A 26,145-nucleotide genomic window follows, 5' to 3' on the forward strand; every position below is an offset into this window, starting at 1 on the left:
TCCTCTTACACATATATTTTGTTTTGATTTATGCATATTTGTTACAAAGAATTTGTTTTTTCTTTTTGCAATGGAAGGGGGAAAAATAAATTTGTTCATTTTAAAAAATAATTGAAATAGAAATTTTGCTCACGGCGAGCTACAAAATGTAATGTTGCATGCATCTCAGATGACTTTTACTAACAACTGCTTTACTTTGTTACAAAAGTTCTCCCACAAGGCAGGAGTAGTCTATAAATGTAATGTAAAAACAAAACATATTAAACTTTTAAGTTAAAAAAAATCTTCCCTCATTCCCCTCTTAGGCAACTTTGTTTGACTTCATTTAATATAATCATAATTTAATTTAATGGAATATGATTAGGAGTCTACTGATAGTTATTGTTATACATGTCTAACATCACTTACTGTATTGTAATTATTTTAAAGATGGAGATTATGTTATTTTTCATTGTTGCATACCCAAGTTGAACATAGATCCAATTCAATTCAATAAACATTTATTAAGTGCTGGGGATAATGGTGAGGTAGGGTGGCAGAGAAAGCCTGAAATATTGATAAGATTACTTCCTGAGGGAAGGACACTGATGGGGAATCAGTTTAGCCTGTGGAGGTTTTAAGTAACCCCACCTTACTATATCCAATTAGAAAGCCAAGTTATGATGTCAGGTCCCCAAATTAAATTTACTCTATAAATCTCCTATGGCATATGGCATCTTGCTCAATCCCTTTTGGATAGGCTTGTTATAACATTCTGCCTCATGGTATCTTTCTTCTCATCCCCTCTCCTATACCTACTTTATGGTGTCTTTCCTCCTATCTCTTCCCCATTCCTCATGATTCTTCTCCTTGTTATAGCTAACTAACTCTTTTAGGGTGCTAAACTCCTCATTGGATTTAGCCTGCCAGTTAATGGCATGTTCCTATCTCATGACACAGTCCTTTTTTTTCCTGGTTAATTATGAATTTCACTAGGAATTTGTCTTTTCCATTGTTAACTGTTAAAATCCTATTTCCTTGCTAACTCTATGCTCTCTTAAATCTATTTCATGTTTACCATTTCTGGTATTGATATTACCTCTTCATTTTGTCTAACCACTTCTCATAAATGGATCTAGGCCGTTATAAATTTGTCACATGTATCTTGCACTTTGTATTTGAAGTAGGGATTGCTATATCAACTTCATTATTTGGTGCTTAATCTCATTATATAAATAGTAAAACAACAACAATAAAAAAAATCTCTGCCATCTATAAGGTTACAATTAATCTAAATAGGGAAGTGATACACAAAAGGATGTAGGAGATGGAGAAGCAAGAATTCCAGGCATGCTTTTGTTTCTTGGAGTTGAAACCAGGCGGAGCAGCAGCTGCAAAACAGTAATCTGAGTTTGGTGCTCTGTCCTCCAATCCTCTGAATTGAGGGGAAAGGAGGCTAAGGGAGATGGTAAAAGTCAAGTTTTGAATTAAGAACTGAGATGAGTGTAGAAGTGATGAGCTTATCCTGGGAGGGGTATAGATAATCACTATTTGGTAAATTGTTTTTCAGTTCCATTCTTACCTACAGGATTGTCTTTTGATTGACAATATGTTCTTTTACTTTTTTCACAGTCCACACTTTGAAGATGAAGAGTATTTTAAAGTGTTAGTTAAAATGTCTGCTCAAGAGCTTTCAAATGGAATTCCTAATTCTGGTCATTTATATGCATCTATTAGAGCTAGTAGAACTCTTACTCCTGCTGGAGACTTACTAGAAACCTTTAATGGCATGGATCAGGTAAAAAATAATTCATTATTCTGAATATCTTCCACTTCCTGGCATTTATAAAAGTCATTCCTCTTCCTGGGAATGAACTTCATTCTCAACTCCATCTCCCACAATCCTTGACTCTCTTCAAGATTCAGCATTGGTGTTACCTCTTTCATGAAAGAATAATTTGGCTTCCATGTGGTTGATACCTTCCTCTCACATCTTGTATCATTCTTAGTTATGCATATAATGCAATTCTTTAGTTGAATAAAAACTTGCTGAGTTCTAATTCTTAGTTATGCATATAATGCAACTTTTTAGTTGAATAAAAACTTTCTGAGTTCTAATTCTTAGTTATGCATATAATGCAACTTTTTAGTTGAATAAAAACTTGCTGAGTTCTAGGACTACTTGGTTTTTGTCTTTGTATCGCTAGGACCTGGCACAATGTGGCTTCACTTAATAGTAGGTGCTTTATAAATATTTGTTGAGGTCTTTTATTGAAATATACCAATTATACAAAAGTCAAAGGTACTAACATGCATGCTTAAAAGAATCTTATCTTATTGTCCACATTTGGCAAGAAAACTTTTAAGTTTTCTATGTACTAGAATGAGCAACTCACAAAAACTATTGTCAAATTTATAAGATTCACTAACAAAAAAAAAGTTTAATAACTAATTTTAACTTTTCCCTCTAATATCTGTATGTATTTCTTTGTGTTGGATTAGGTAAGACTAATGAAGCGAGTTGCAGAAATGTCAGACATTAAGCCAGTCCTCAGAAAACTTCCACGTATCAAGAAATATTTATTAAATTCTGATAATATGCGGTAAGAATTAATGATTTCTCAAATATATAAATAAATGACTTTGTGATTTACTAATTTTTGCTAAAGGTGTTTTTTGTGTATCATCTCAAAATTTTTTTCTTTATTTTTTTTTCTGTGATAAGTTGGTTTCTTTTTTTGATCAATACCAAAAAAAAAAAATCTCCACAATATAATAATTAACAACTAAATATAAATAGCATGTATACATAATACTCTAAGGAAGGACTTTACCCTTTTAGCACCCCATGAACATTAGTTGTAGGATTGTGGCAGATCTGTATTGTAAAGAGAGTACCCTAAATCAATGAAATTTTAGGTTCTCCTCCCAAAAAAAAACCCCAAACAAACCCAAAACTACCATTCTGATAAAATACACATTTTTAAAAAGAGAAATAAAGTAAAATTATTAGCTGGAACATTAGTTAAGTATTTGGTTATTTTAAAGTTGTTTCATTGACAAGGATATGTGCTTTATTTCTGGATCCTGTTCACTGTTTATCTTCAATATCTATCCAAACTAAGAGTTCTAATAGAACAGCTCTGTTGGTTTTCCATCCAGCTATATATCACATTATGGACAATAAACATTCTTAACTCTTATTTTTTTCCTATGTGAATTTTTATGCTGAATGATATGGAGGCATTATAGTTTCTGTTTAGTAGGCTTTACTGTGTTCCAGGGTTTGATGCAGAATACCATAATGTCATGTATTAAAAAGGACATTGGCAATCTCATCAATTATACATTGATTTGTACACTGTACTGAACATCATCCACACAGTACTTGATACTTTTGGCTAGCAAATATTTCCTTGTTTTATACTTCACTTATTATTAACAGTTATCATATGTTATATCAATAAGTATTTACTAAATGCTTTTTATAAACCAAGCATTCTGTTAAGTTCTGGAAATTCTAAACAAAGAGAAAGCAAGCTCTGTGAAGGTGTTAATATTTTAATGGGAGAACACAACACATAAAGGGAAGCTGAAAAGGTAGGGGGTGGAGTAAAGGAGGAAGCACAATGGAAGAATTCAGAGATCTTGGCTAGAGCCTAGAGGTAAAAACAAACATGTTTGGCTTTGGTACTATGTCTTGAAATGACAGATCAAAGAAGAAGGGTCTAAAGGGAAAATTGTACTTCTATTGTGAGGATATCAAAGGCTCATAGAGCCTGGAGGGTGAGGTGGTTGCTGTGGTAGAGTAGAGAAAGTTCAGAGAGGAATGAAGGCTGCCTTGTATGATTTTTAATGTATACCTAGGAGATACCTAGTTGCAGAACATTTATAGTAGAAATTTGTTTGGCCAGATTAAGTTATTTAAATTTTTTTTTCCTACACTGTATAGTGAATTCTGAGGTATTTTACTCTCAGTCTCTTTCAGTCTCTTGTGTGGCTTAACATTAAAGATGTGGTCTGTACTAGAGCATAATTTGAGAAAGCCTTATCTTTTGTAGAAATCTGCCTATTTGCTTCTCATACTTTGGTAAACTGTCTCATTAAGACTGAAAAGATTAATTTATCCCAGTGTTTATAATGGGACAAACACCTCACATTTCAAGTATTAGCAGTTAATATTTATACATAGTTTAAAAGTTATTTTTAGTGTCTTTTGCTAACATTTTTATCACTTTGCCAATGATTTAGAGCAGAAAAAGAGAGCTGCCAAGGATTTAAGTTCATTTTGTATTTTTCCCTGTGCTATAAGAGCATTTGTCATCTAGTTGCCAGCCTGCTAGTGATGAGCTTCTTTCTACATAGCAAAGCTGATCCTTGGAAACTACAGCTTTAAAATGGGACTAATGTCAAGTCTTCCCTCTGAAGAATGATTTGTACTTTCTGGCATCAGCTCAGAACCCAGGGTCATCATCACACCACAATGAGGCATCAGAGTTGTATCTTAACTGATAACATACATACATGCATACATAGTTTATATGTACAATTTATATACATGTATGCTTGTTTTACATTTTAAAACAGATGTTCAGTGAACGCTGCCCCTCAACAGCTGTCCCAGGCAGGAAAAGAAATTGAAAATTTCTTAAAAAGCCTTGGTCGAAGTAAAAAGGAAAGAAAATCTGTCCGACCCCATGTAATTGAGGTAAGATTTAATTTGCAAGCAGATTTTATGATTTATCCTTCAGGTATAATAAAATATTCGTTAGTTTGAGTTACTATGAGATATAAAGAAAGTCATTTGTGTGTTGGACTTTTATTAAAGCCTAGAAATTTCTATAAATTAAAAAATCATTGTACAGTGTAAATCACTAATTTTCAGTGATTACGGGGTCATTATTATAGGTTTGGGGGTTTTGTTTTGTTTTTTAACTAGTTATGTTCTGGTAGGTATATTATCTTTGTTTCTACATCCTTTCTTCAGTATCAATGTGTTTGGGTGTGGGGGGTGTGTGTGTGTGTGTTTGGGTATGTTTTAAGTATTATTATTGCTTCTTATTTTTTTTCTTTCAGATTGTCCTTCATGTCAATATTTATTCTCAATCAGTTGTCCTTTCATTGGAGATAGTATCCCAGATTGAATTTTTTTTTTAATTCTGATAATTATTTTTGCTATACAAGTTTACAGATTCTTGGTTTGTTCCCTTTTAACTTCATTTAAAACTTTTGATTTCTCTCCAACCATTTGGCAAAATCCTGCTATGGTTCCCTGGAAATCCACTTAGTTCTGATTTTTTTCAAGTATTCATCCATTTTCTTTCTTTTGCAATATTTACTTAAGAGAAGTTTGCAATTCTTGGTAGCTATCTCTCTTTCTGATATAGCTATCTTTCCTGTCAATTTGTGTGCTAAGCTTTTACATTTTCCCCCTTAAGTCATTAGTGGTTTTAGTCTTTTCTTTTTCGTTATAGTTCCCTATCTCTTTCCTTCTGATTTCTTTCCCTGAGATGCTGACTTTCTCCCCAGGAACCAGACTTATGATCTGTTTCAACTTCCTCCCAAGTTGGGGGATTTACTCTTCACTTGCTTCAGTTATAGCCCCAAGTGATTCTGGGTTGTCTGTCTCCTTGTCTTCAGACCTGAAACAATCCCACAATCCTGCAAGTTCCCTTTCTTATTTACTTTTGTAGTTGAGTTTATTATCCAGTACATTATTCTTTTTGCAAAGTGGCAAGGCAGAGGTTGAGATCGATGCTTGTTGCCCAGAATGGTGATATAAAGACAGGAATTTGCCAGACTCTGCAGGTTCAGCAAGAAAGGAAATTGCAGAATGGGTCCCACATTGGCAGAGTACAGAGGGGATAGTGAAATGAATAGGTTAGGGAAACACTGAAAATTTTTAGCATGATTGTGATATGATCAGAATTTCTTTTCCCCTCCCTTTTATTATAATTTTAAAAATTCTTGGAAAAATTAATTTTTATTTTAAATTGTTAATATTAATTTAAATAACAAATTAATATTTGATAATTATAATATTTAATATTAATATATTTTAACTATTTTGGTTTCATGTTCCAAAATCTAAATGTATTCTTTCTTAATGGAGGTCACCATTTGTGTGTATTCTTCTTAGTACTTATTATTTACTTACATGTTTAAAGTTTCTCACTCCAATGTGGAATGTTTTAATGTATTGAATTAGTCCTGTAAAAATAAAAGTGAGTAGAACTGTTATAGGAATATTTGCACACATGCTTAAAACTTGAAAATGAAACTTCAAAACATTTAATTTTTACCTTTAATTAATTCAGCAAACTTAAACTTAATTTGGATCAAGAATCTATATTCTTTGGGGAAAATAATAAATCAACTGGATGGTAACTTGTAAAAAGTGAGAGGCTAATGAATTAAGGACAAGAAGCATCTTTTTTTTCCTGTTATGGAGGTACTAAGTAAAGAAATTATGCTTCTTATATAATGTATATATGTGTGTGTGTGTGCGTGTGTGTGTGTGTGTGTGTGTGTATTCTTTGCAAAATTATTTTTCATTTAATTACGTTTAACTTGAAAGCTTGTTTTTTTTTTTTCTAGAAACCTATTGATGGTAATTTAGTAAATGGTCCCCAACCTACAAGAAAACTAATTACTGTAAGTTAACAATTTAGTACAACTATATTATGAAAATGCTAATTTACAGAACTTACAGAAATTGTAAAAACTGCTTTCCTTCATTTCTTCAGTCAGTTTTGGATTGTTTATCTATTAAATAGAAGAAGCAGGAGAAAGGAAGAGAAAAGAATAAGCATATAGGGACTTACTATATATGTCAGGGATTATTCTAAGTGCTTTAAGGTATCTCATTTCTAATATCTCATTGGATCCTCACAACAACCTTATGAGGTAGGTGCTTTTATTCCCATTTTAGAGCTGAGAAAACTGAAGCAAACAGGGGTGAAGTGATTTGCCCAGAGTCATGTAACTGCTAAGTGTCTGGGGTTACATTTGAACTCGGGTCTTGAGTGCAAACCCAGCACTAATGGAGGATAGAAAAACATATGTAAAGATTCCTGTGACATGACTTAGGATACGGCAAATTACTATTATCTATGTTTTATTTTATATTTCTTCAATTTCTTCTCATAATTTCATCTGATTCAACCACTTTCAAAGGTTGCCAGGAGTGATGCTGGCCATATTTGACACCTCTTGCCTGATATACTCATTTCTCTTTTTTTTCTACCATGTGGTATCTCATAATTTTCTAAAGACTTGATTGTCCCATATCAGTCTAGGAAACTTTGCTCAGTGAAAAGGCTATATCACATAGTAGTAGGACTTCTACCTTAATTTTGTTTTTATGTAACACTTAAGTTTTTTGTATATATGTCTTCATGGACTTTAGTTGAAATAGTTTTGATTAGAATTTTTTCCTCCCTGTGAATTTTTTTTTTTTTATGCTCAGATTTTTTGAAATATATATATATATTCAATCCTAGGAATGATACTTTTTACTGACATTTTTTGCTTTTTTACTTTCTATTATTTTTCTTCACAAATGTATGAAATTCATTTGCTTCATTATGCACAATCTAGAAATTTTGTTTTATCAAAAGAAATGAGATCACAACTGTTTGTATAAATAATGTTGTTAGAGGGTGTATTTTTAAAAGAATGTTTATAAATTTTAAAAAACATTATAAATTGAATCTTTCATGATGGGATTAAGTGGAAGAGTTGCCTGAAATACTTTGCATGAAGAAATAATTGATTTTGCTTAAAATCATTGTGATATTTTCTTTAAAATCAACTTAGTGTCATCATACTTCATTTTAATAAAATTCATGAACTGAAGACTTTTTTTTCTCTTTAGGACCCTACTTTTAAACCATGTCAGATGAAGACTCATTTTGTACTTCCTTTCCCTGTGAATTATGTGGGTGAAGGTGTTAGGACTGTTCCTTATACACATCCAGATTATGCCAGGTATGTAACACAAAAAACTACTTTTTAGGCAAAAAAGACTTAGTAGCTAATGCTCAAGGAAATGATGTAGCTAGAAAGGTATCCTTTTGTTTACAGAAATTCTGAAATGAAAGCATTCACAAATTAGAATTCATTCCATCCCCTACTTTAAAGAAGTCACTTTTCTTAGGCCACTGTCTTAATGTGTGTCCTTTCAGACAGAGAGCATTTATGGAATATTTCTGGCAAATCATTCACATTCTGATGAATACATACTTACTGTTAATAATTAAGTTTCTCCTCACAGTTTTCTGATTTGATGATACCACTGTTCTCTGTCATCCAACTTCAAGCCCTGTGTTTTCACCTCCTTCTTCCTCTCTGATCACATCCTGTTATTTCTGCAATACCTCTTCTACAATATCTCTTCATATCCAAACTTTTCTCTTGGCATACCTTTTATGCTAGATCAAGCCTTTGTGGTATGAGTTCAGATTTTGCTTCAGATCTTTAACTAGCTTTGTGATCCTGCGCAAATCACTTTGTAAAACGGGGATACTTCCCAGAGTTGTCATAAGAATTCACGGAGATTCCCTGCCCAATGTGTAGTGAACCTTTTAGGGTTTATAATCTTGATGTAGCCTACACTTTAGTTAAAGTTTTCAGTCTCAGATTGTTGCTGTTAACCTCTTAATTGGTCTTTCACCTCTCATCTGTTTTCCTCTACAGTCCAGAACTGAAACCAATATTAAATGAGCCCCCTCCTCTGCTTGAAAAGCTCTAGGCTTTTGTTTGACATTTGAAGCCCATCACTTATCATCACATCTAGCAGGAAGCATGTCTTGACCTCTCCAATGTCTCTGTATATTTTACGTTTAATTTTCTCTAGTTATTTTTCCTTCAGTGCAGATCTTAAGCTTTTTGAACACGGGGACTACTTTGTTTTCCTGCAGCACTTATAGCACAATACCAGAACATAGTAGCTATTTTTATTAAATATTGAACCAGATGATAAGTCAAACTTATGAAGTTAAAAATTTTTTAAACCTGAGTATGACTTTACACATTTTATTGGATTTGTTCAGTGTTCTAGCCTCCAATCATCCAGTGTTAATTATCTCCAGTCTTAGTAATAATCTAAAATTTGATAAGCTTGATATCTGTGCTTTTATCCAAATCAATGATGACAGTGTTAAGTGACTTAAATCCCACTACCAATTCCTGAGATTCTTCAGTAGAAACCTCCTTCCAGGCTTCCAAAGAAAGGCTGAGGAATACATTGTCACCCTTACACTCCAAAGCCTTCCTTGGCTTCTTAGTGCCCTTACAGTAAAGTAAAACTTCTCTTTGTGTAATGGACTCCTTTGCTTTCTGTGCAAAAAGTCATCAGTGGACCCCCCCCTTCTCAGAATTTTAAAAAATGTATAAAATAAAATACATGGAACTACAAAGAAATAGAGGGACTAGTGAAATTAAAGACTTTTTTGTCCCATATTCTAGTTCCTGGGTCTTCTGAAATCAATTTATGAACTCTTTCCTCTTCCCATTCTCTAACGATTGTAATTAGTAGAGAAGGTGCTAACCTGTTGTTTCCTGTATCAGTGAAAGCTACCAGTCTACTTTATACTCTAATCCCTTTGTTGTACTCTTCATTCCATCCAAATGGGATTGCTAGCTGTCCCCAAACTTCACATCTGTCTGATTTGTTTTCATTTACTTAATTGTGCCCCATCATCTCTCATGCACTTTCTCACTTTTTCTTTCATGAGACTTCTAGTCTTCCTTCATGGCTCAGCTTAGATGTCATTTGGTCTTCCTCTCCCCCAGGTATTTAGGTTCCTTCATATTATTTATATTTATGTGGGTATGTAGAGTTTAGGGCATGCACAGTAAAGACTAGTGCCCTTGGAGGGAGGGCTACTTTCCACCTCTGGGGTCCACTTGATCCACTTATCTCTCCCTTTGGCTCCAAGAAACCGTAATATTCACAAAACATGCAGGCCAATAAATGTTCAGCAGATGGGCTAAACCAGCTTCAGGGTAAATGATGAGTTAGGAGGGTGTCTGCCCCAACCATGTGTAGATCTCCCCTGGTGGAATGGGCAGATGAGAACACTTTGAAGGCAGCTAAAGCCAGAGCTGTGGAGGCTTGGAGCTTGGTCAGGCATCGAAGACACCAGGGTTATGCACTCTACCTCAGATCAGCACCAGTCATTTTGATTCTTTCTTACCACTTACCACAGAGTCATTACCATAGTAAAGACTCTGGAAGTGAGTGAGAGTCCACAACCTTATGCAACTCTGCCTCACTTAAATCCAGTTTACACTTGAATCAAAAGACATTCCCATACTATTTTACCATTTCTGTTTATGTCAACGTCCTGTGGCAAAGGGCGAGTGGTGAAGCGGCATGTGAGGATACTCTGGGAGTCACAGCCCTGCACACAGACAGCCCAGGCCACAGAGTCATCTTCTCACAGGAAGCAGCCATGGGAGTTGGCTGAGCGTCTGAGCAGCATTTTAAGGATCACGCTGCTCACCTCCAATTATGAGGACAGGCCTGGAAGTTGTGCCCTAAACATTGTCTGCTTACCCAACATTGACTTGATTGCCATGGCAGGTCGAGATCCCACCCTGTGGTAGAAACACTAAAAAATGTATAAAAACTTCTCTCACCTTCTGCTCACCATTTGTACATGAAATGTGCACACACTTCTAGACAACACAAAGTCCTGAAAGAGGAACAGCTCTTGTTGCAAAAGAACTCAACAGTGTCACGTCCAAATAGCAGCCCTGAGTGAAACAAGGTTAGCAAATGAATCCAGTTTACTGAAGTCATAACTGAATACATTTTTTTTTTCTGGTGTGGCCACAGTGAAGGAGAGGACCATGAAGCTGGTATAGATTTTGCAATTAAAACTAATCTAGTAAAACAAACTTTTGTGCCTTTCAAAAGGAATGAATGATAAGCTCATGATGATGCGATTGCCACTTACAGGAAAATGCCCTACACCACCATAATCAGTGCCTATGCTCCCACCATGACAAATTCTGATGAGATCCAAGAAAAAAACTTATGAATACCTTGAGATCCTTATCCTCAGTGTGCCAAAAGAGTACAAGTTTATAATTCTGGGAGACTTTAATTAAACTCTAGTAGGCTCTGACTACCAGACATGGCAGGAAATCCTTAGGAGGAATGGAGGTGGAAACAGCAGCACCTTTTTATTACTACTGAAGATTTGTGCATCTCGTGACCATCTATCACGAAGACTGTATTCCGTTTGCCTAAATGCAATAAAACTTCATGGATGCACCCTCACAGCAAACACTGGCATTTAACAGACTTTGATTGTAAGGAGAAAGACAGGATTCTTTCTGTGTGGTGTACAGTGCTGGACTAATTAGACTGATCCTCTCCAAGCTGAATATTTGCATTCAACAAAAGAACAAAAGCAGGGGCCCCAAAGCAAAAAGAGTACCAGAAAAATGAATGTCAACAGAACATTTTTCTGAGAGGGGGCAGTTTGTTGCTAACTTTTAGGGTAAGTTGAGCCAACACACAGTAGGCAACAGTGAAGTAAACAGCTCTCAAGAGATTTGGTGTACAGCAGTGCATCTGCTCCTCTGGGTTAGAATACTTGTTAGGACTGGGTTTGATGAAAATGAAGGAGAAATCGAGAAGCTGCTAAATGAAATGATTCAGTTAGCATGATTCATGATTCATCTCATGATGAAATGAGAGCTTCACAGGATATACCCGCAGGATAATTCATCCATCTCTAAGAAAGTAGCATTCTATTCCATCAAAAGTAAAGTACAATCAAAACTTAGATGCAAAATTGAGACTAGAGAAATGAAATTTAGTTTTATGCTGATAGTAACAATCCATAGAGCTTTTATGAAGGCTATTTGTGGACCAAAGATCTATGATGCTGATGGAGATACATTGATTATGATAAGGACATGATCCTAGAGAGATGGGCTGATGTTTTCAAGCCATTGACTATTAACCTCAAGTTGAAATCAGTCATTCCCTAGTTGAAATTCCAACTGAAGAAGAGGATTTGAATGTGGCAAAGTGCTTGCTGCCGATTCTATTCCAGCTGAGATTTACAGGAAGGGGGTGATATTTGTTGATCAATAGAAAAGCTGACTGAAATATATATGGCAGAGGAGGTTATGCCTCAGGAGTTTAAGAATACTTCCATTGACTTCTTTATAAGAGTAAAGGTAATATATTGTGCTGTGACAATCATGGTGGGTTCTCTTAGTCACAGTTGGCAAGATTCTTGCCAGAGAATTCCTTACTAGGTTGATCTTGGAAGGTGGTTATATACTTGAGAGCCAGTATGGCTGAGGAACAGTCAATATAATGTTTACCACCTAACAACTCCAGGAGAAATGCCAAGGGTAGAATAGAGTTTATATATACAATATTTGTAAATCTGACCAAGGCCTTTGTTGCTATCGAGAAGGTTTATAGAAAACTGTTAAAATTTGGTTGCCCAGAGAAGTTCACCAAAGATGTCAATTGGCATGCTTCTAATTCTGGACAATGGACAATGCTCCAGAGCTTTTCCAGGCACCAGTGCAGTGAAACAAGGCTGTTTGCTTGCACCCATGCATTTTAGCGTGATGTTTTTAGTCATATTATCAAATGCTTTCAGTGGGGACAAGTCAGCTGTTGCATTGATGGTAAAGTCTTCAATTTGAAAAGGCTGCAATCCAAGACTTAAGTGGAGGGAGTATTGGTGCATGATTTTTTGTTTGTAGATGATTGTGCATTCAGTGCTGCCTCTGAAGCTGAGGTGGACCAGAGTATGGATCATTTCTCTGTTGCTTGTGATAATTTTGGCCTAACAATTAACACAAAGAAAACACAGGTACTCCATCAGGCAGTACCACATCATCCATATGTGGAACCTTTGGTTACAACAAATGGACAAGTTAAGAATGCTGTGGATAAGTTTACTTACCTTGGCAGTATACTTTCCAGGGATGTCCACATTGATAATGAGTTTGACATGTATTATCAGAACGACTAGGACTCCTTTCCTTTGAAATGAAGGCTATGGAGGAGGTCTAGAGGGTGAGGGAAATAAAATGAAAGGTCCCCTAACCTTTGAAGGTCTCTACCTTCAAGCAGTACTTCAATCCTAAGCCATCTTTCTTTAAAGGAAGAGCTAGGGTGTGGGAATGGAGAATCTGGTGAAAACCGTGTCCCAAATGACTACCAACTAAAAATTGTGCTGACCTCCATTTTTGTATGTCTGTGAAACCTGGACAGTCTCCCAGTGCCATTTCAGGAAACTGAATCTCTTCCATCCATTTAAATTGTCTTAGGAAGATTTTGAAGATTACCTGGTAGGATAAGATACTAGACACTGAGATCCTTTCTTGAATACAACTGCCAAGCATTACAACTCGACTGCAGAGAGAGATAGCTCTATTGTTGGCCACATTGTTTATAAGCTAAATGTATACTTGCCAAAAAGACAATTTTATAGAAAACTTAAACAGAGCAAGCGCTTACAAGGTGATCTGAGAAAGTGATACAAGCATTCTCAAAGTCTCGCTTAAAAACTTGAGAACTGATTGTATGACTAGGAGACACTGGCCCAGGACCACCCAGAATGGCATGTCTTCATCAAAGAAGGTGCTGTGCTCTATGAGCAAAGCAGAATTGAATTAGCTCAGAAGAAATATGAGTTGCTCAAGGTAAATTAAGAGGATATCCCCCAAATGTTCAGAGGGACTATTTGTGTCTGATCTATGACAAAGTATTCCAAGCTTATATTGGTCTAATCAGCTATAGTCGGACACACTAACTTGATTCTAAGATCTAATGATGTCATTTTGATTGTCTTTGAGAAGAACAACCATTTACTCCTCTCTATATATATATAATCTTGAATCTTCCCAATATGATTAAGTTTCTTGAGGTCTAGAGCTATTTGTTTAATGTCTTAGTATCCCTAGCACCTGGCATGTTATGTTTTTATATACAGTGAGTTATGAAGAGATGTATGTTAAATTGAATAGTAAACTAAAACCTCTCAGCATATAATAAAACAGTCTTTTTTGGTTAACTGAATAAAATTAGTTTTGGATAATGAAAGATTTTTGTTTTATAGTGTTTGGCACATAGTAAGCATATAACAGATGCTTCTGGACTTAAAGATTGGATTCATAATCATGTAAAGAATCTCTGATAAATAATATTTTAATATAAAACATAACTTGTTTAATAGCAAGAATTAAAATAAGAGGATTTGAAGGATGAGGAATGAGAGAGAAGAGAGTGTAGCAATGAATCAAGAATTAACCTTGAAATCAGAGGAACCTAGTCATTGATGTGTGAGCCTGGGTAAAATTCTTATTCTCTCAGTGCCCTGGGCAACTGTTTAAGATTATTAGTGTTAGCCAATGTGGGAGATTCCTTATTGTCCTTATTTGTCAGTTTTCTGTACCAGTGAGATCATATAGATCCTAACCCTCTATGTTTAAAAATTTTAAATGTTTTATGTATTTTAACTTTAAAAAATTTTTTTCCAGTCTTAAGATCCTTGCACGTTTGATGACTGCTAAGTTCTTACATACAGAAATCAGAGAAAAAGGTGGTGCATATGGTGGAGGTGCCAAATTGAGCAGTAATGGAATATTCACCTTTTACTCTTACAGGTAAATTGTCCAATATATGTACAATGCATAATGGTCATTGATAGAAACGTCTTTTATAGAGAGTAGAGTGTTGAGCTTGTAGTAGGATCTGTTTCAGAGCCCTCTTTCACACTTGGATCCCTGTTGATGAAGGAAGATTCTCACTGATGAAATGAAGAGATCCTTTGACAAGTAAACTATGCTTCTATTTAAAAAGAATTCAATGACAATCCTTCTCTTAAAGACCTACTGTGAAATTTTATCATTGTATAAAAGCCTTCCTGTGTGGCCAGAGGCACAAGTGGAGCACAAGCTCTTGTAGGTCCTCTTCAGTGTCAAAGGCTTAAATACACTAAATTCAGAGAAGCTCATCATTAAAAGTTTGTTTTCTTTTGGCCATAGCAATTCCTGTGAAAATGGACTACTACTAATGTATGGGAGGGTTGCAATTTGACAGTGTGAGTGTGGACAGATAGGGCTTTTAAAGCAAGAATAGCCAAATTGTAGTTATTCATTATTTAAATTTCATACGTAAAAATTTTTTTTTCAATCATTTTATTTAGGGATCCAAATTCAATACAAACTCTCCAGTCTTTTGAAAAAGCTGTCAGTTGGGCCAAGTCTGGAAAATTCACAGATGTGGATATTGAAGAAGCAAAACTGTCAGTTTTTTCAGTTGTAGATGCCCCAGTTGCACCTTCAGACAAAGGTAGGAGGAAAGTATTGTGTGTGTGTGTTTGAAGAAACAGAGTTCTAAAAACAGTCATGGAATTTGCCGGCTACTAGATACAATGCTACAAAAGTAATAGTTGTTCTTTTAATGTACCCTTTCTGGACAGCAAAGCAAGTTTTTCATCTGGGATGTTAATTTAAAAAGATTTAATTCAAAAAAAACTTTTTAAAAAACCTGTTTTCCATTTTTCCATCTTACAAAGCAAAATTTTCACTTATTAACAACCTCTATCTATTAGACTTTACGATCCTTTCAAGATAGAAGTTTCATTTTTTCATTTGCATTCTTATTATTTTGATCCATTTCTTGATGGGTTGTTTTTCAGTCATGTCAAACTCTTCATTCATGTCCCCATCTAGAGTTTTCATGGAAATTGAGGCTGAATTTGAACTCAAGAAGATGAGACTTCCTGACTCCAGGCTCAGCACTCTATTTACCATGTCACCTGTCTGACACAGATGTTTAATAAATACTTGTTGACTGACAAAGCTAAATCTTAAATTTATAATGATTTTTGCATTGAGCTCTACCTATGGGAAAAATAGGCCTTCTGCTTAAGTATGTTGGATTCTGTCATTTTTTGTGAAGTGTGAAAGATGCTACTGCTCTAATAGCTAAATGTGATTTTTTGAAATTTGGCTTTATTTTCAGGAATGGATCAGTTCTTATATGGGCTTTCAGATGAGATGAAGCAGGCACACAGGGAACAACTTTTTGGTGTTAGACATGAACATCTTACTAATGTTAGCGATAAGTGAGTATGTTTTTAAAAAAATATTCTGCATGTTATTTTCTTTCAGATAAAAACTTTCAAATAGTAGTATTGCTCCCATTCAGTGAAAATAAGAATTTAAAAGGATATAATCAATTTTCATTACACAAATGATATTATTGTTAAAATAATGGTTAAAGTCTTTTCTTCTAAACTTATTACCCTCTCTGTTTCTATTTCAGATACCTTAGAATTGGAAAGAGCACAAGAGGATTAGCAGTACTCGGACCAGATAATGCAAACATTAATAAAGACCCATCATGGGTAATAAGATAATACTAAGAAGTCTCAAAATAATTAGAGCTTACTTGAAAACCTATCATGTAGGTTCTTTAATTATTAAACTCGACCTATATTTACTTTAATGGGTCACAATCATTAATAACTTTTGTCCAAAAATTTATCACATACACTGTTTCATATTCAGAACTTAATTATGTCAAAGAACATTAACTTTGAGGACAAAACTTTGCCAATCATGAAGGAAAAATAGTGATTATGTAATATAATGGCCTAATTGAAGAGATTATAACTAAGCTTTAAAATGTATAAACTATATATTTTTAAACTTCCAGGGCAGTATTTTTATTTAACTGTGTAGGCCCCAATTGGCATGTCAACTTCATAACTTTAAGTAGTTGTTACTTTTAGAAATAAAAAAAGAATCTGACCCAGATGTGCTTTGGTTATTTATTTTCAGCACTGTTTTGATTTAATATGAGTATCAATATCTCACTAGTTTTATCTAGGACTAATCAGTAAATTTATTTTCTTTTTTCTCTCAATCTATTCATTTCATATTTAGATATGAACTCAACTGAATTTGACTTAGAAGTCTCTATTTGAGTATCTTTGAGATCTTTTTTATTCCTTCCTAGTTTCACTTGTTTATTTATTGGCCTTTATACTATTCTTCAGGCATTCTTAAGGAAACAAATTAACTGTTTGCTGCTTCTTATGTCATAGACTTCTGGTTAGAATAATGTTTTTGAATCAAAATAGAAGACAGTGTAACAAAGAAAATAAATTATATGGTAGTTAATAAGATATTTAAACAACCCCTTATTCTAATTATAATGAATGGAACCTTCTAATATCTTCTTTTATTCTCTTCAAAATCCTGTTATTTTGAAAAAATAATACCTCTTCCTACTTATATCTGTTTCTCCTTACTTTAAGTCATCTGGCAGAGCTGAGAACCATAGCAATTTAGAACTGTCATCAAAAAGCATCTAATTCATATGTCACAGGTGAAAAAACTGGGCTTTAAGTAGTTAAGTGACTTGCTTCAAATCATGCAATTTGGAAAATAACATAAAACCGAGATCTCTTATAATTAAGGGCTCGAATATATTCTATCACTTATGTAGTAAAATTTTATGCTAATTTGGTTTTTTGGGGTTTTTTTGGAGGGAACGGGAAAAGGACTATTTGTTGCCTATTCATAGGACTTTGATAGAAATAAGATTACCTTTTCTCCTTATTCAAGGCTGCTATGCCATATGCTGATTTTTTTCCCCCTACTATAAAATGTTACTTTTTTTTTTTTTTTTTGCTGAGGCAACTGGGACTAAGTGACCTGCCCAGGGTCACACAGCTAGGAAGTGTTTAGTGTCTGAGACCACATTTGAACTCAGATCCTCCTGATTTCAGGGCTGTTGCTCTATTCACTGTACCACCTACTTGCCCCTATAATGTTGTTCTTTAGGTCAGAATTTGAGCACTTCATCTTTGAACCACTAAAAATTTAACCCATAGTTTATCCTGAGAACAAAAAAAATCAAAATTGTTTGTTCAAATGTTATATATCTAATCTAAGTTCTGTGTTACCAGTTAAAAACATGAAAGCTACTAGGTTTTTGTTTGGTTATTCATTAAAGTCACTATATTTATAACCATAGATTCAGTATTAACTTTTTCAAACTGTCTTTGGAGAAATGAAAATACTGCAGATTTGTGGCGAAATGATTGATCACTTTTGGAACCAAGCCTGTTTTTGACATTGTTTAAGCTTACTTTTCACAAATATACAATTATAGTTGTAATATTCACTTTAATTCCACTTTAGATATATACACATCTTTAGCTGGACATAAAACAATCTACATATGTTCTTTGTAGAAATAGGTTTTGATACAAAGTACATAAGAGATTTACTTCATAATATATTCATTATTTTGCATTTGAGTTATTTATTTATAATGATCACTAGGTAATTAGGAAATAATTCATAATTGGTATTTTGTAGTTAGTGATTGAATATTTAACAGCTAATACAATACTGGAAAAAAAAATCGCAACATAATCCTTTTTTTGCATAAAGTGCTGACACAATAACTTAAGTGTTACAAAAAACAGCAGTGACCAAAAATTTCTAAAGCATCATTATAGACATTCAATATGACTCTACTATCATGACTTACAACATTATTATTTAATCTTAACATTATCTTTATGCGGTTTGAGTTTCTATTTGTCCAATCTCACAGCCGGGTATATGTTCTAGCTGACCTGAATCAGAAACATCATAGCTGATTTTGTACTTGGCCAAAATTTTCATCAAAGGTCGAAGTTTCAACCACCATTGTTCTTTGGGAATTCTGTGCCTGTTGGGGTAAGGGAAGAAAGCAGTTCATGGCAATGTTAATGCTATATTCTGTCATCAGATTTTTATTTTTCTTGGTCTCATAGAAGATAGTTTCTTTGTGATTAAGACAATTCAATTAGAGGAGAGTAAAATTTTTGGAAGTAGTTCATTTCACTTACCAATTCACTTATATCTCTGAAAATCATGTCCCTTAATCTAGATGGCATACTTTATTAAATCTTGGTCAAACTCAATGCGATGGTACAGATGACAAACTGTTCACACATTTTGTAATTCTGTGATATGCTCAAATGTTTCTATTAATTCTTTCCAGGGGATTTCCCCAGTACACTAAAGGTCCCTGGGTGATTCTCATGTGTAATGGATACTAGCATAGCCCTCTCTCTTCTTCTTATCCAAATGAAGTACTAAAAAATGTACAACTCAATCATGACTTAGATCACTATTGCCAGTACAATATACTTGCTTCTATTTCCCTTGCTTTTACAAACACTGTATTTTGACTCCTGAGATGTGATTCTAACAACATGGTGTTCAACAGCTCATTGCTATAGCATTGCCAGAAGAATAAAATAAAGCTTTTTAGCAGTAAATAGCTTAAGGGCAGTGAAAGTACAACTCAGCTTTCCAGATATACACCAGCCCAATTCATTATCTATCTTTAGTTAGGTTTCCATAGTGCAGTAAAATACTAAGTACTAGCAATGGAAAGAAAATGAAAAAGAATCTCCTTTCTCAAGGAGGGCACAAGCATGAAATTTCTGTGAAATTTGCAGAATCTGGGGAAATCTCTCATTTCTTGATCCAAATTGAATTCCTTGCAATGAAGTCCATCTGTAATGACTTAGTTTTGAGGATCTTTTCAAGTTTATCTTTTGTAGGAGATGATGGAGCATTATGTTCTGATGACACTTTTACAAGACCCATAACGAAGTAATTAAGTGCCCTATAAAGTAAGGTTTCTAGTTTTGGGGTAAATGATGAAATTAATTTAGGTAACTTATTCACACCTGCCTTAGGAGAATCCATGAACTCGCATTCACCTGCAGCTTTTATGTTTTGTTTTATTTATACCAATGATGTCTTGTTTTACTAGTATTATCAATTAAGATTATATACAAATAACTTAAGAACTACATGATTATTAATACTTTCTATTCCCTTTTTTTTTTTTAAGCATCTAGAATCACACATAAAATTCTGTCATTTAAGACTTCGCACCTTCGACCCGTCTTATCTTTACAGACTTCTTATACCTTATTCCCTTCTGCAGACTCCACGGTCAAGCTATCCTGGCCTCTTGGCAGTTCTTTGAATATATTGTCATTTTTCATTTCTGCAATTTTGCTATGGTTGTCTCATACTTTCTTTAAGACTTAGTTCAAATCCAGGAGGCCTCTCCAGATTACCAAGCTTATCCTACCTTTTCATTTCAGCTTATCTCAATAACAATAACTAGAATTTATATAGCACTGACATGTTCTCTAACTTGATTTTTTTCTGTATTTATCTTTTATTTAGCTAATTATTTATAGATAGTCTTTTTAATTACATAGTGTTTTACACCTTTCTTTGTATTTACAGCACTTAGCTGGAGTGTTTGGTCTGTAGCAGGCATTTAATAAATATTTGTTGACTGTGAATTGATTGACTTTTCCCTGTTAACTGTGCAGGAAAATTATGGAAACCTTTATGGGTCACTATTTCTCTGTACTCTAACCATACCTGAAGCTATATTTAATCTTTCTGGGTCAGTTTAACTTTCACTTAGCTTTTGGAACTGTAATGTTGCCTTGTTAAGGGGACAGCTTTTGTGGAGGTTAAATTTGTTTACTTACTCAAAATCTGTTTGACTCTTCAATTCAGTCACAGGTTGGAAAATAAGTTTTCTTGTACGCATCCCTAGCAGACAGACTGACTCATCAGTGTTGGCAAACACTTTTCCTACAAAAGAAATAAAACAAAAGAATGTAAAATTAACTCATAATAATATTGATTCAGTAAGCAATGAGGCCTCAAAACTATGATGGCATCCAAAGAGAGAAAATCTTTAGGCTTGGGTAATGCTGGTGAGTTCAAACTATCTGGTATAGGAATAATTGATTACAACATGAGGTTTCCTTCAGAGACTCACTCATTAGTGTCCTGCTTTCTCCAATTGCAACAGTGTTAGGAAGAGATAGTTACATTCTAGTCAGTTTACTTCATTTTAGCTCTCAGGGAAAAGAAGAAAAAAGACTTGGAGAAGCTGCTTAAGAAACCTATCATTCTTGTATTAATACACTTTACTCTTGAGAGATAATTCTGGAGGTGATAAGTTCCTACCACGTTGGCTAGATTTTCCTCTATATAGAAAGAGATGTTTGAACTCAGAGGTATGAATCTTTTCTATTTCAAAAGTTCTCTAATTATTGTGTAGTCTGATGATTTTGCATTTCTGGGAGACCAGGAATACTTTTTCTTCATATTTTCCATCAGAGGAAGATGCCTGTTTTTAAAGTTGAAGATAGCCTTTTACTTGCTATATTGGGATTAAGATTGTTTCCCCTTTTCCTATGCAAAATGTTCAGTTTATCACAACTGACCTGTGATATAGCTTTTAAATCTAGATAATCTTACATTTAAGATCTAAAAGTGACAACAATGGCAGCAGAATTGATTGAGTGATTAAAAAAAAAATTAAGGCTTTTGATTTGAGAAACATTGCTGTTAGTACCAGTGAGAACATCAAATTTTAGTTATGCATTCAGACCTTGCAATAAAAGCTTCATATTTGCAAAATGGGGATGTGATTATACATAGTATATTATGTTTATTAATTTAAGAGTTAGCAAGAATGGAAAAGCAAATAGGAAGCTTATTTGCAATATTTGGGGGAAATGTCTAGAGCCATTCCTCTACCTGTCAGATAACTAATAGTTAATTTTTGTAATAGTTTGAATCTTAAGAAGCATTGTGGGTTTTTCCCCTACCCCAATTATACATTTAGTTCTTAGAAATATAGGAATCCTCACACCACTACTTTCTTCCATGAACATACTTTTTTTTTTTTTTTTTTAATAATAGGAAGGTATCTCAGTCACTTTTCACTGGCAGTTTGAAGCTCTTCATCTAAAAAGATGGAAGAATTAGGGATTAGATGATCCCTTATGCGATTATAAGCTTTTTGCTTATAAATGTTGAAAATGATCCTTTTGTAAGCAAAGTTTTAAAAGGCAGATTATGTAGACTCAAGTCAAGGCTAAATTGGAAACACAGATTTCTTTTAAGTGAAATCAATGTATGAAAATTATTTAGTGGTTAATTATTTGTTTTATAAAAGGATGATTTTAAAGATACAATACCATTTGTATCTTTTTTATAAAAATTAAATTTACTTGTATAAAGTAAGCTACATGAGCATTGGGAATTATGGTGAGCATTTTTTCTCAAAAAAGTATTTTGATAAGATACAAGGACAAAGTTTCTTATGATGACTGTCATAAGATCCTAGAACCAGTTAATTTAGAAATGTCCTAAAATCTCCTATGGAGAAATAAAGAAAAAAGTCTATTTGGGTTGAAAGACCTATTTAGAAGCAGGGGAATGGATTAGACAAGATCTCCCAACCTTATAAATTATATTATTCTTTTATGTACAGAGAAATTTAATGAAGAATTACTAATCAATAGTTTTAAAAAACAGCCAAATGAAACTGCTTAAAGAAAAAAAAAATGTTACCTTCTTCTGCGTTCCATGTAGCCATCAGAGAAATAAAACAGAAATGACAATTTTAACTACAATCAATGCGTGTAGAATTAAATACATGTAGAGTACTTTCTATGTTATGAGGGAAAATGGAGAGAGATTACAAAATACTATTAAAGTTACTTGAAACATTCCCATGAACTTTAAAACAAGTGAGAAAGATATAAGTAGCAATATTTGTGGAGATGATCATTATAATTATACTACACAGATGCCAATGCCAAACTTAAGTAACAAGCACTCTATAAGTCTACTACAGAGTTAGCAACTTGTAGCTTAAGCATTAAAAAAGAAAATCTTACTATACCTTTTCTATAGCTTTCCTTAAGTTTCTCTGAGAGCCACAGTACGGCTTTGGCAGAAATTTTTGTTCCAAAATTTCTGTCAAAAGGAGAAGGTGCTCCACCCTATTGGATTATAAAGTGACATTATGGGTTTTAGACTTTATCCTCATTAAAGAAAGACACACTATTAAAACTATATCTTGGAGGATTTTTTAAATTGCTCTTCTTTGGAAAATTTCAAACTTACAAATATTTCACTTATCTATATTTCTATTTTTCCATCTCTAGAATAGGAATAATGATACCAGTTTCATCTAACTAGCATGGGAGTGAGATGACCCAGATCATAAGAAGAGAAACACATCAATAGCCTACAACAAAATTTCTCTTCACATTTTGGCAGTCTTGCCACATTTTCAAAGATTCTTCAGAAGGTTTTTGAGAAAATTAGCCAGTAATCACTCACACTTTCTCAAAAAGGAAATCATAAAATGTTTTGAGGTATTATGCCATGGAAGCTTTTAGTCAACAAGATAAAGTAACTCTTTTGAACTTAATCTGAAGTTTTAGAAAATAAATGATTTTGATGTTATCTTAATTATGAACCTACATAGTTTTAAAAAATAGTTGTTAAATGTTAAATATTACATTCCAGGTTAAATTTCTTAAACTTAATTGTCTGAAACAATCTTCTTTTAAAGGAAGATATTTGTCAAATTATTTTCCACTTAAATAATTGGGATTGATGTTATTATTCCTACTGTAAGTTTATGCTTGACTTAGAGGTTTAAGTGCAAGCACAAAACATTTAGAATAGGACCTAATCTCTTCCTTTATCAAAGTATCCAAGTATACTTAAAAAAAAAAAAGAATTAAGTATATGTGCTTGAGTTTTAAAAGATACAAAATATATTTTAGAACTAGTTTTATTAACTTTTGGAAAATTATCCACATTTTCTTAATAGGTGAAAGATGGCATAAATCTAAAAGAAAAAAGTCCAAATATCAAACTAGATGCTTTAAAGGTTAAAAGAAAGAAATATTTTGCACGTTATTTGGACAATTGCTTAAACTCTCTAATGAAGTTGCAAGGTTTGTTACCAACAAACTAATCCAAGGTATTTTAGTCATCTTACCTGTTGCATGTGACCTAAGACATTTTTTCTGCAATCAAATATTCCTTTTCCTTCCTCAGAGTAGAGTTGATAAATGAAATCAGTGGTGTAATTTTCATTACAGTTCTCATTTCTAAAATAAATAAAAAGCAGTTGAGTTGGTTTACCAAATACTAAGATTTAAAGTATCTTAACAGTTTATTGCTGATCTTTAGAGAATGGTTCCTCAAAGTACAGTCAGGGTCTTATAGAGATCTGGCAAAGATTCCTGCTCTTCCCTATTCCTTTATTACCTGGTTCATCACTATGTTTTTCTTTGCCTTTCCCATGTACTTCTAAATGCTGAGAAAACATTTTTTGGATCAATTAAAGTAATATTTATGAAAAAATCAAGTTACACTATTAAAATTTTATCTAGAAAATTACCTTTTTATTAAAAGCCTCTCCATACTTACTTGCCCAAGTTAATTCTCAGATAGTGGTCTTGAGTCAGTAGTATTCTCAAAACCTTTTCAGCATGGTAGAAACTACCAGGGCTTTCATTGTGCTATAGTAGCATTCATAAACCCAATATCACCTCCCTATAAAATGATGAAGTAATGAAGTCGGACTTGGTGAAGGCAAGATCTTAGATAATCAAATGATAGTTAACCTCTATCCAACACCGACATTTAAAAGTTATTTTTCAAAGAGCTAAAAAGCTCAGATCTTTAGAAATAACTCTTCAGCACCTGAGCACCAGGCCTCTTTGTATGGTAGTCTTCATTTTCTCTGTCAAATGTTCCACGTTAGCCTAGAAGAGGGGGAAAAAAATTACCTCTCTCATTAGAAATACTTGGCTAACATACCATCAAGTAGGTAATTACTTAATTCCTAGAGTAAAAGTTAATGCTGGAAGAAGAAAACAATGATATGACACTTGTATTTACTTAATAATCTTTACTCTTAAAACATGCTTGTTCATTTAAAGGTTATCTTCCTATTAAACTACTTCTAAATATTATTTCAGAGCTTCCAGAGTGCAGTGAATATATTTACCTACTCATTTGCTGTTTGATTTGTAACCCAATTCATAATGTCTGATGGTTTTCAAATGTTATCCAATTTTTTCAAACGTAACTATCTCATCTGTCACTTTAGATGCTTTTATATCATATGTATAATGTTTCTATGCATCTCTCAGTCTAAACTTAAAAGCAAAGAATAGTTTAATACTTATTGTGAATTAGAGTCATGTTTATGCTTCTATTCATAGAATCTCATTCCTCATTTACTTTAGTTATTTTACTTTGATTTTAGATCAATATTACTATCCTTAGAGTTGGCACTGGAACTAGGAGCATCCAGTCCACATCTCTTATAAAACAAATGAGAAACTAAAGGCCCCAAGAGATTAAGTGACTTCTCCAAATGATAGATTGGAAGGATAAGAAGCAAAATTTGAATACATGTCCTTTGATTCCAAATCTGGAGTTCTTCTGGAATTCCACTATTGTATAATTTTTTTTTGACAGGAAGCATCAGCCAGTATCTTACATTAAACCAACATGTGGCCATAAGATAAGTGTTTGCTTTATATAATTGAAATAAATTATATATAATTGAATTATAATTATATATGACATAATTATATATGAATGAATATATAATATATAACGAATATAATTATATATAATTGAAACAAAATAGTAATTTAAAAATTTACTCATTTCTCCTATTCATTTTTTCTTCTTTGTCAATTTTTATTTTGACATATACCTTGTTTCCTTTATGTGAGAGCTTTCTAAATGATTTTTATTGTAAATGTCTTCATATTAAAATAAGTTAATAAATAAATCAACTGTCCTATTTTAAGGACTTTTTTGGGCAATAAGGAAAAGGGATCCTATAATTTGATAAATTCTCTGCATATGAAGAGTTTGTATATATCCATGTTTTTCCAAGCACTTAATTCTGTGTTCACAAGGGTTTAAAAAATTAATCCATATGTTCTGATGGTTCTTACAATATTACAAAGTTCAGTAATGTACATATAATCATAACTATTCTTCTTCTTTTTTTAACTCCTATAAAATAAAAAGCTTGAGTCAGAGGAAAGATAAAAACTCAAGCTTTAGTTTCAGCTTAGAGAGCAAGTTCATTTCTCATATACCTAACTGGAGAATCATCAGAAAAACAAACTATACAGCTATATTCCATATCTGTATTTGGGCCATAAAGTCAAGAAGTTGAATTACAGAAGACATTCCTTGCAATATACTTCTCCCCACATTATC

At 33.4% G+C, this 26,145-nt stretch overlaps 2 protein-coding genes and 1 long non-coding RNA gene across 14 annotated transcripts in view; 1 reads left to right on the plus strand and 2 right to left on the minus strand.

The window, feature by feature from the left end:
* PITRM1 (pitrilysin metallopeptidase 1) overlaps positions 1-16,791 on the plus strand; it is a 48,390-nt gene extending 31,599 nt beyond the window's left edge. For all 11 annotated transcript variants that reach the window (XM_051962143.1, XM_051962142.1, XM_051962148.1 and 8 more), the window contains 9 exons: positions 1,612-1,777; positions 2,482-2,582; positions 4,567-4,687; positions 6,577-6,633; positions 7,856-7,968; positions 14,506-14,631; positions 15,174-15,319; positions 15,995-16,097; positions 16,298-16,791. In XM_051962143.1, the coding sequence (XP_051818103.1) occupies positions 1,612-1,777; positions 2,482-2,582; positions 4,567-4,687; positions 6,577-6,633; positions 7,856-7,968; positions 14,506-14,631; positions 15,174-15,319; positions 15,995-16,097; positions 16,298-16,391 (1,027 nt within the window). In that variant the 3' untranslated portion in view covers positions 16,392-16,791. The remainder of the gene's footprint in view (positions 1-1,611; positions 1,778-2,481; positions 2,583-4,566; positions 4,688-6,576; positions 6,634-7,855; positions 7,969-14,505; positions 14,632-15,173; positions 15,320-15,994; positions 16,098-16,297) is intronic.
* Positions 4,962-7,848, minus strand: LOC127538404 (uncharacterized). Its single transcript, XR_007947729.1, has 2 exons — positions 6,690-7,848; positions 4,962-6,189 (listed from the first exon to the last, which is right to left on the minus strand). It is a non-coding gene; the product is annotated as an uncharacterized LOC127538404 (long non-coding RNA).
* Positions 16,792-17,703: 912 nt separating the features above from the next.
* PFKP (phosphofructokinase, platelet) overlaps positions 17,704-26,145 on the minus strand; it is a 77,427-nt gene continuing 68,985 nt past the window's right edge. For both annotated transcript variants that reach the window (XM_051962153.1, XM_051962152.1), the window contains 5 exons: positions 24,601-24,662; positions 23,891-24,002; positions 22,778-22,877; positions 20,562-20,667; positions 17,704-18,721 (listed from right to left, as the gene is read on the minus strand). In XM_051962153.1, the coding sequence (XP_051818113.1) occupies positions 18,568-18,721; positions 20,562-20,667; positions 22,778-22,877; positions 23,891-24,002; positions 24,601-24,662 (534 nt within the window). In that variant the 3' untranslated portion in view covers positions 17,704-18,567. The remainder of the gene's footprint in view (positions 18,722-20,561; positions 20,668-22,777; positions 22,878-23,890; positions 24,003-24,600; positions 24,663-26,145) is intronic.

The sequence above is a fragment of the Antechinus flavipes genome, chromosome 5 (assembly GCF_016432865.1).
Source record: "Antechinus flavipes isolate AdamAnt ecotype Samford, QLD, Australia chromosome 5, AdamAnt_v2, whole genome shotgun sequence".
Lineage (NCBI taxonomy): Eukaryota > Metazoa > Chordata > Mammalia > Dasyuromorphia > Dasyuridae > Antechinus > Antechinus flavipes.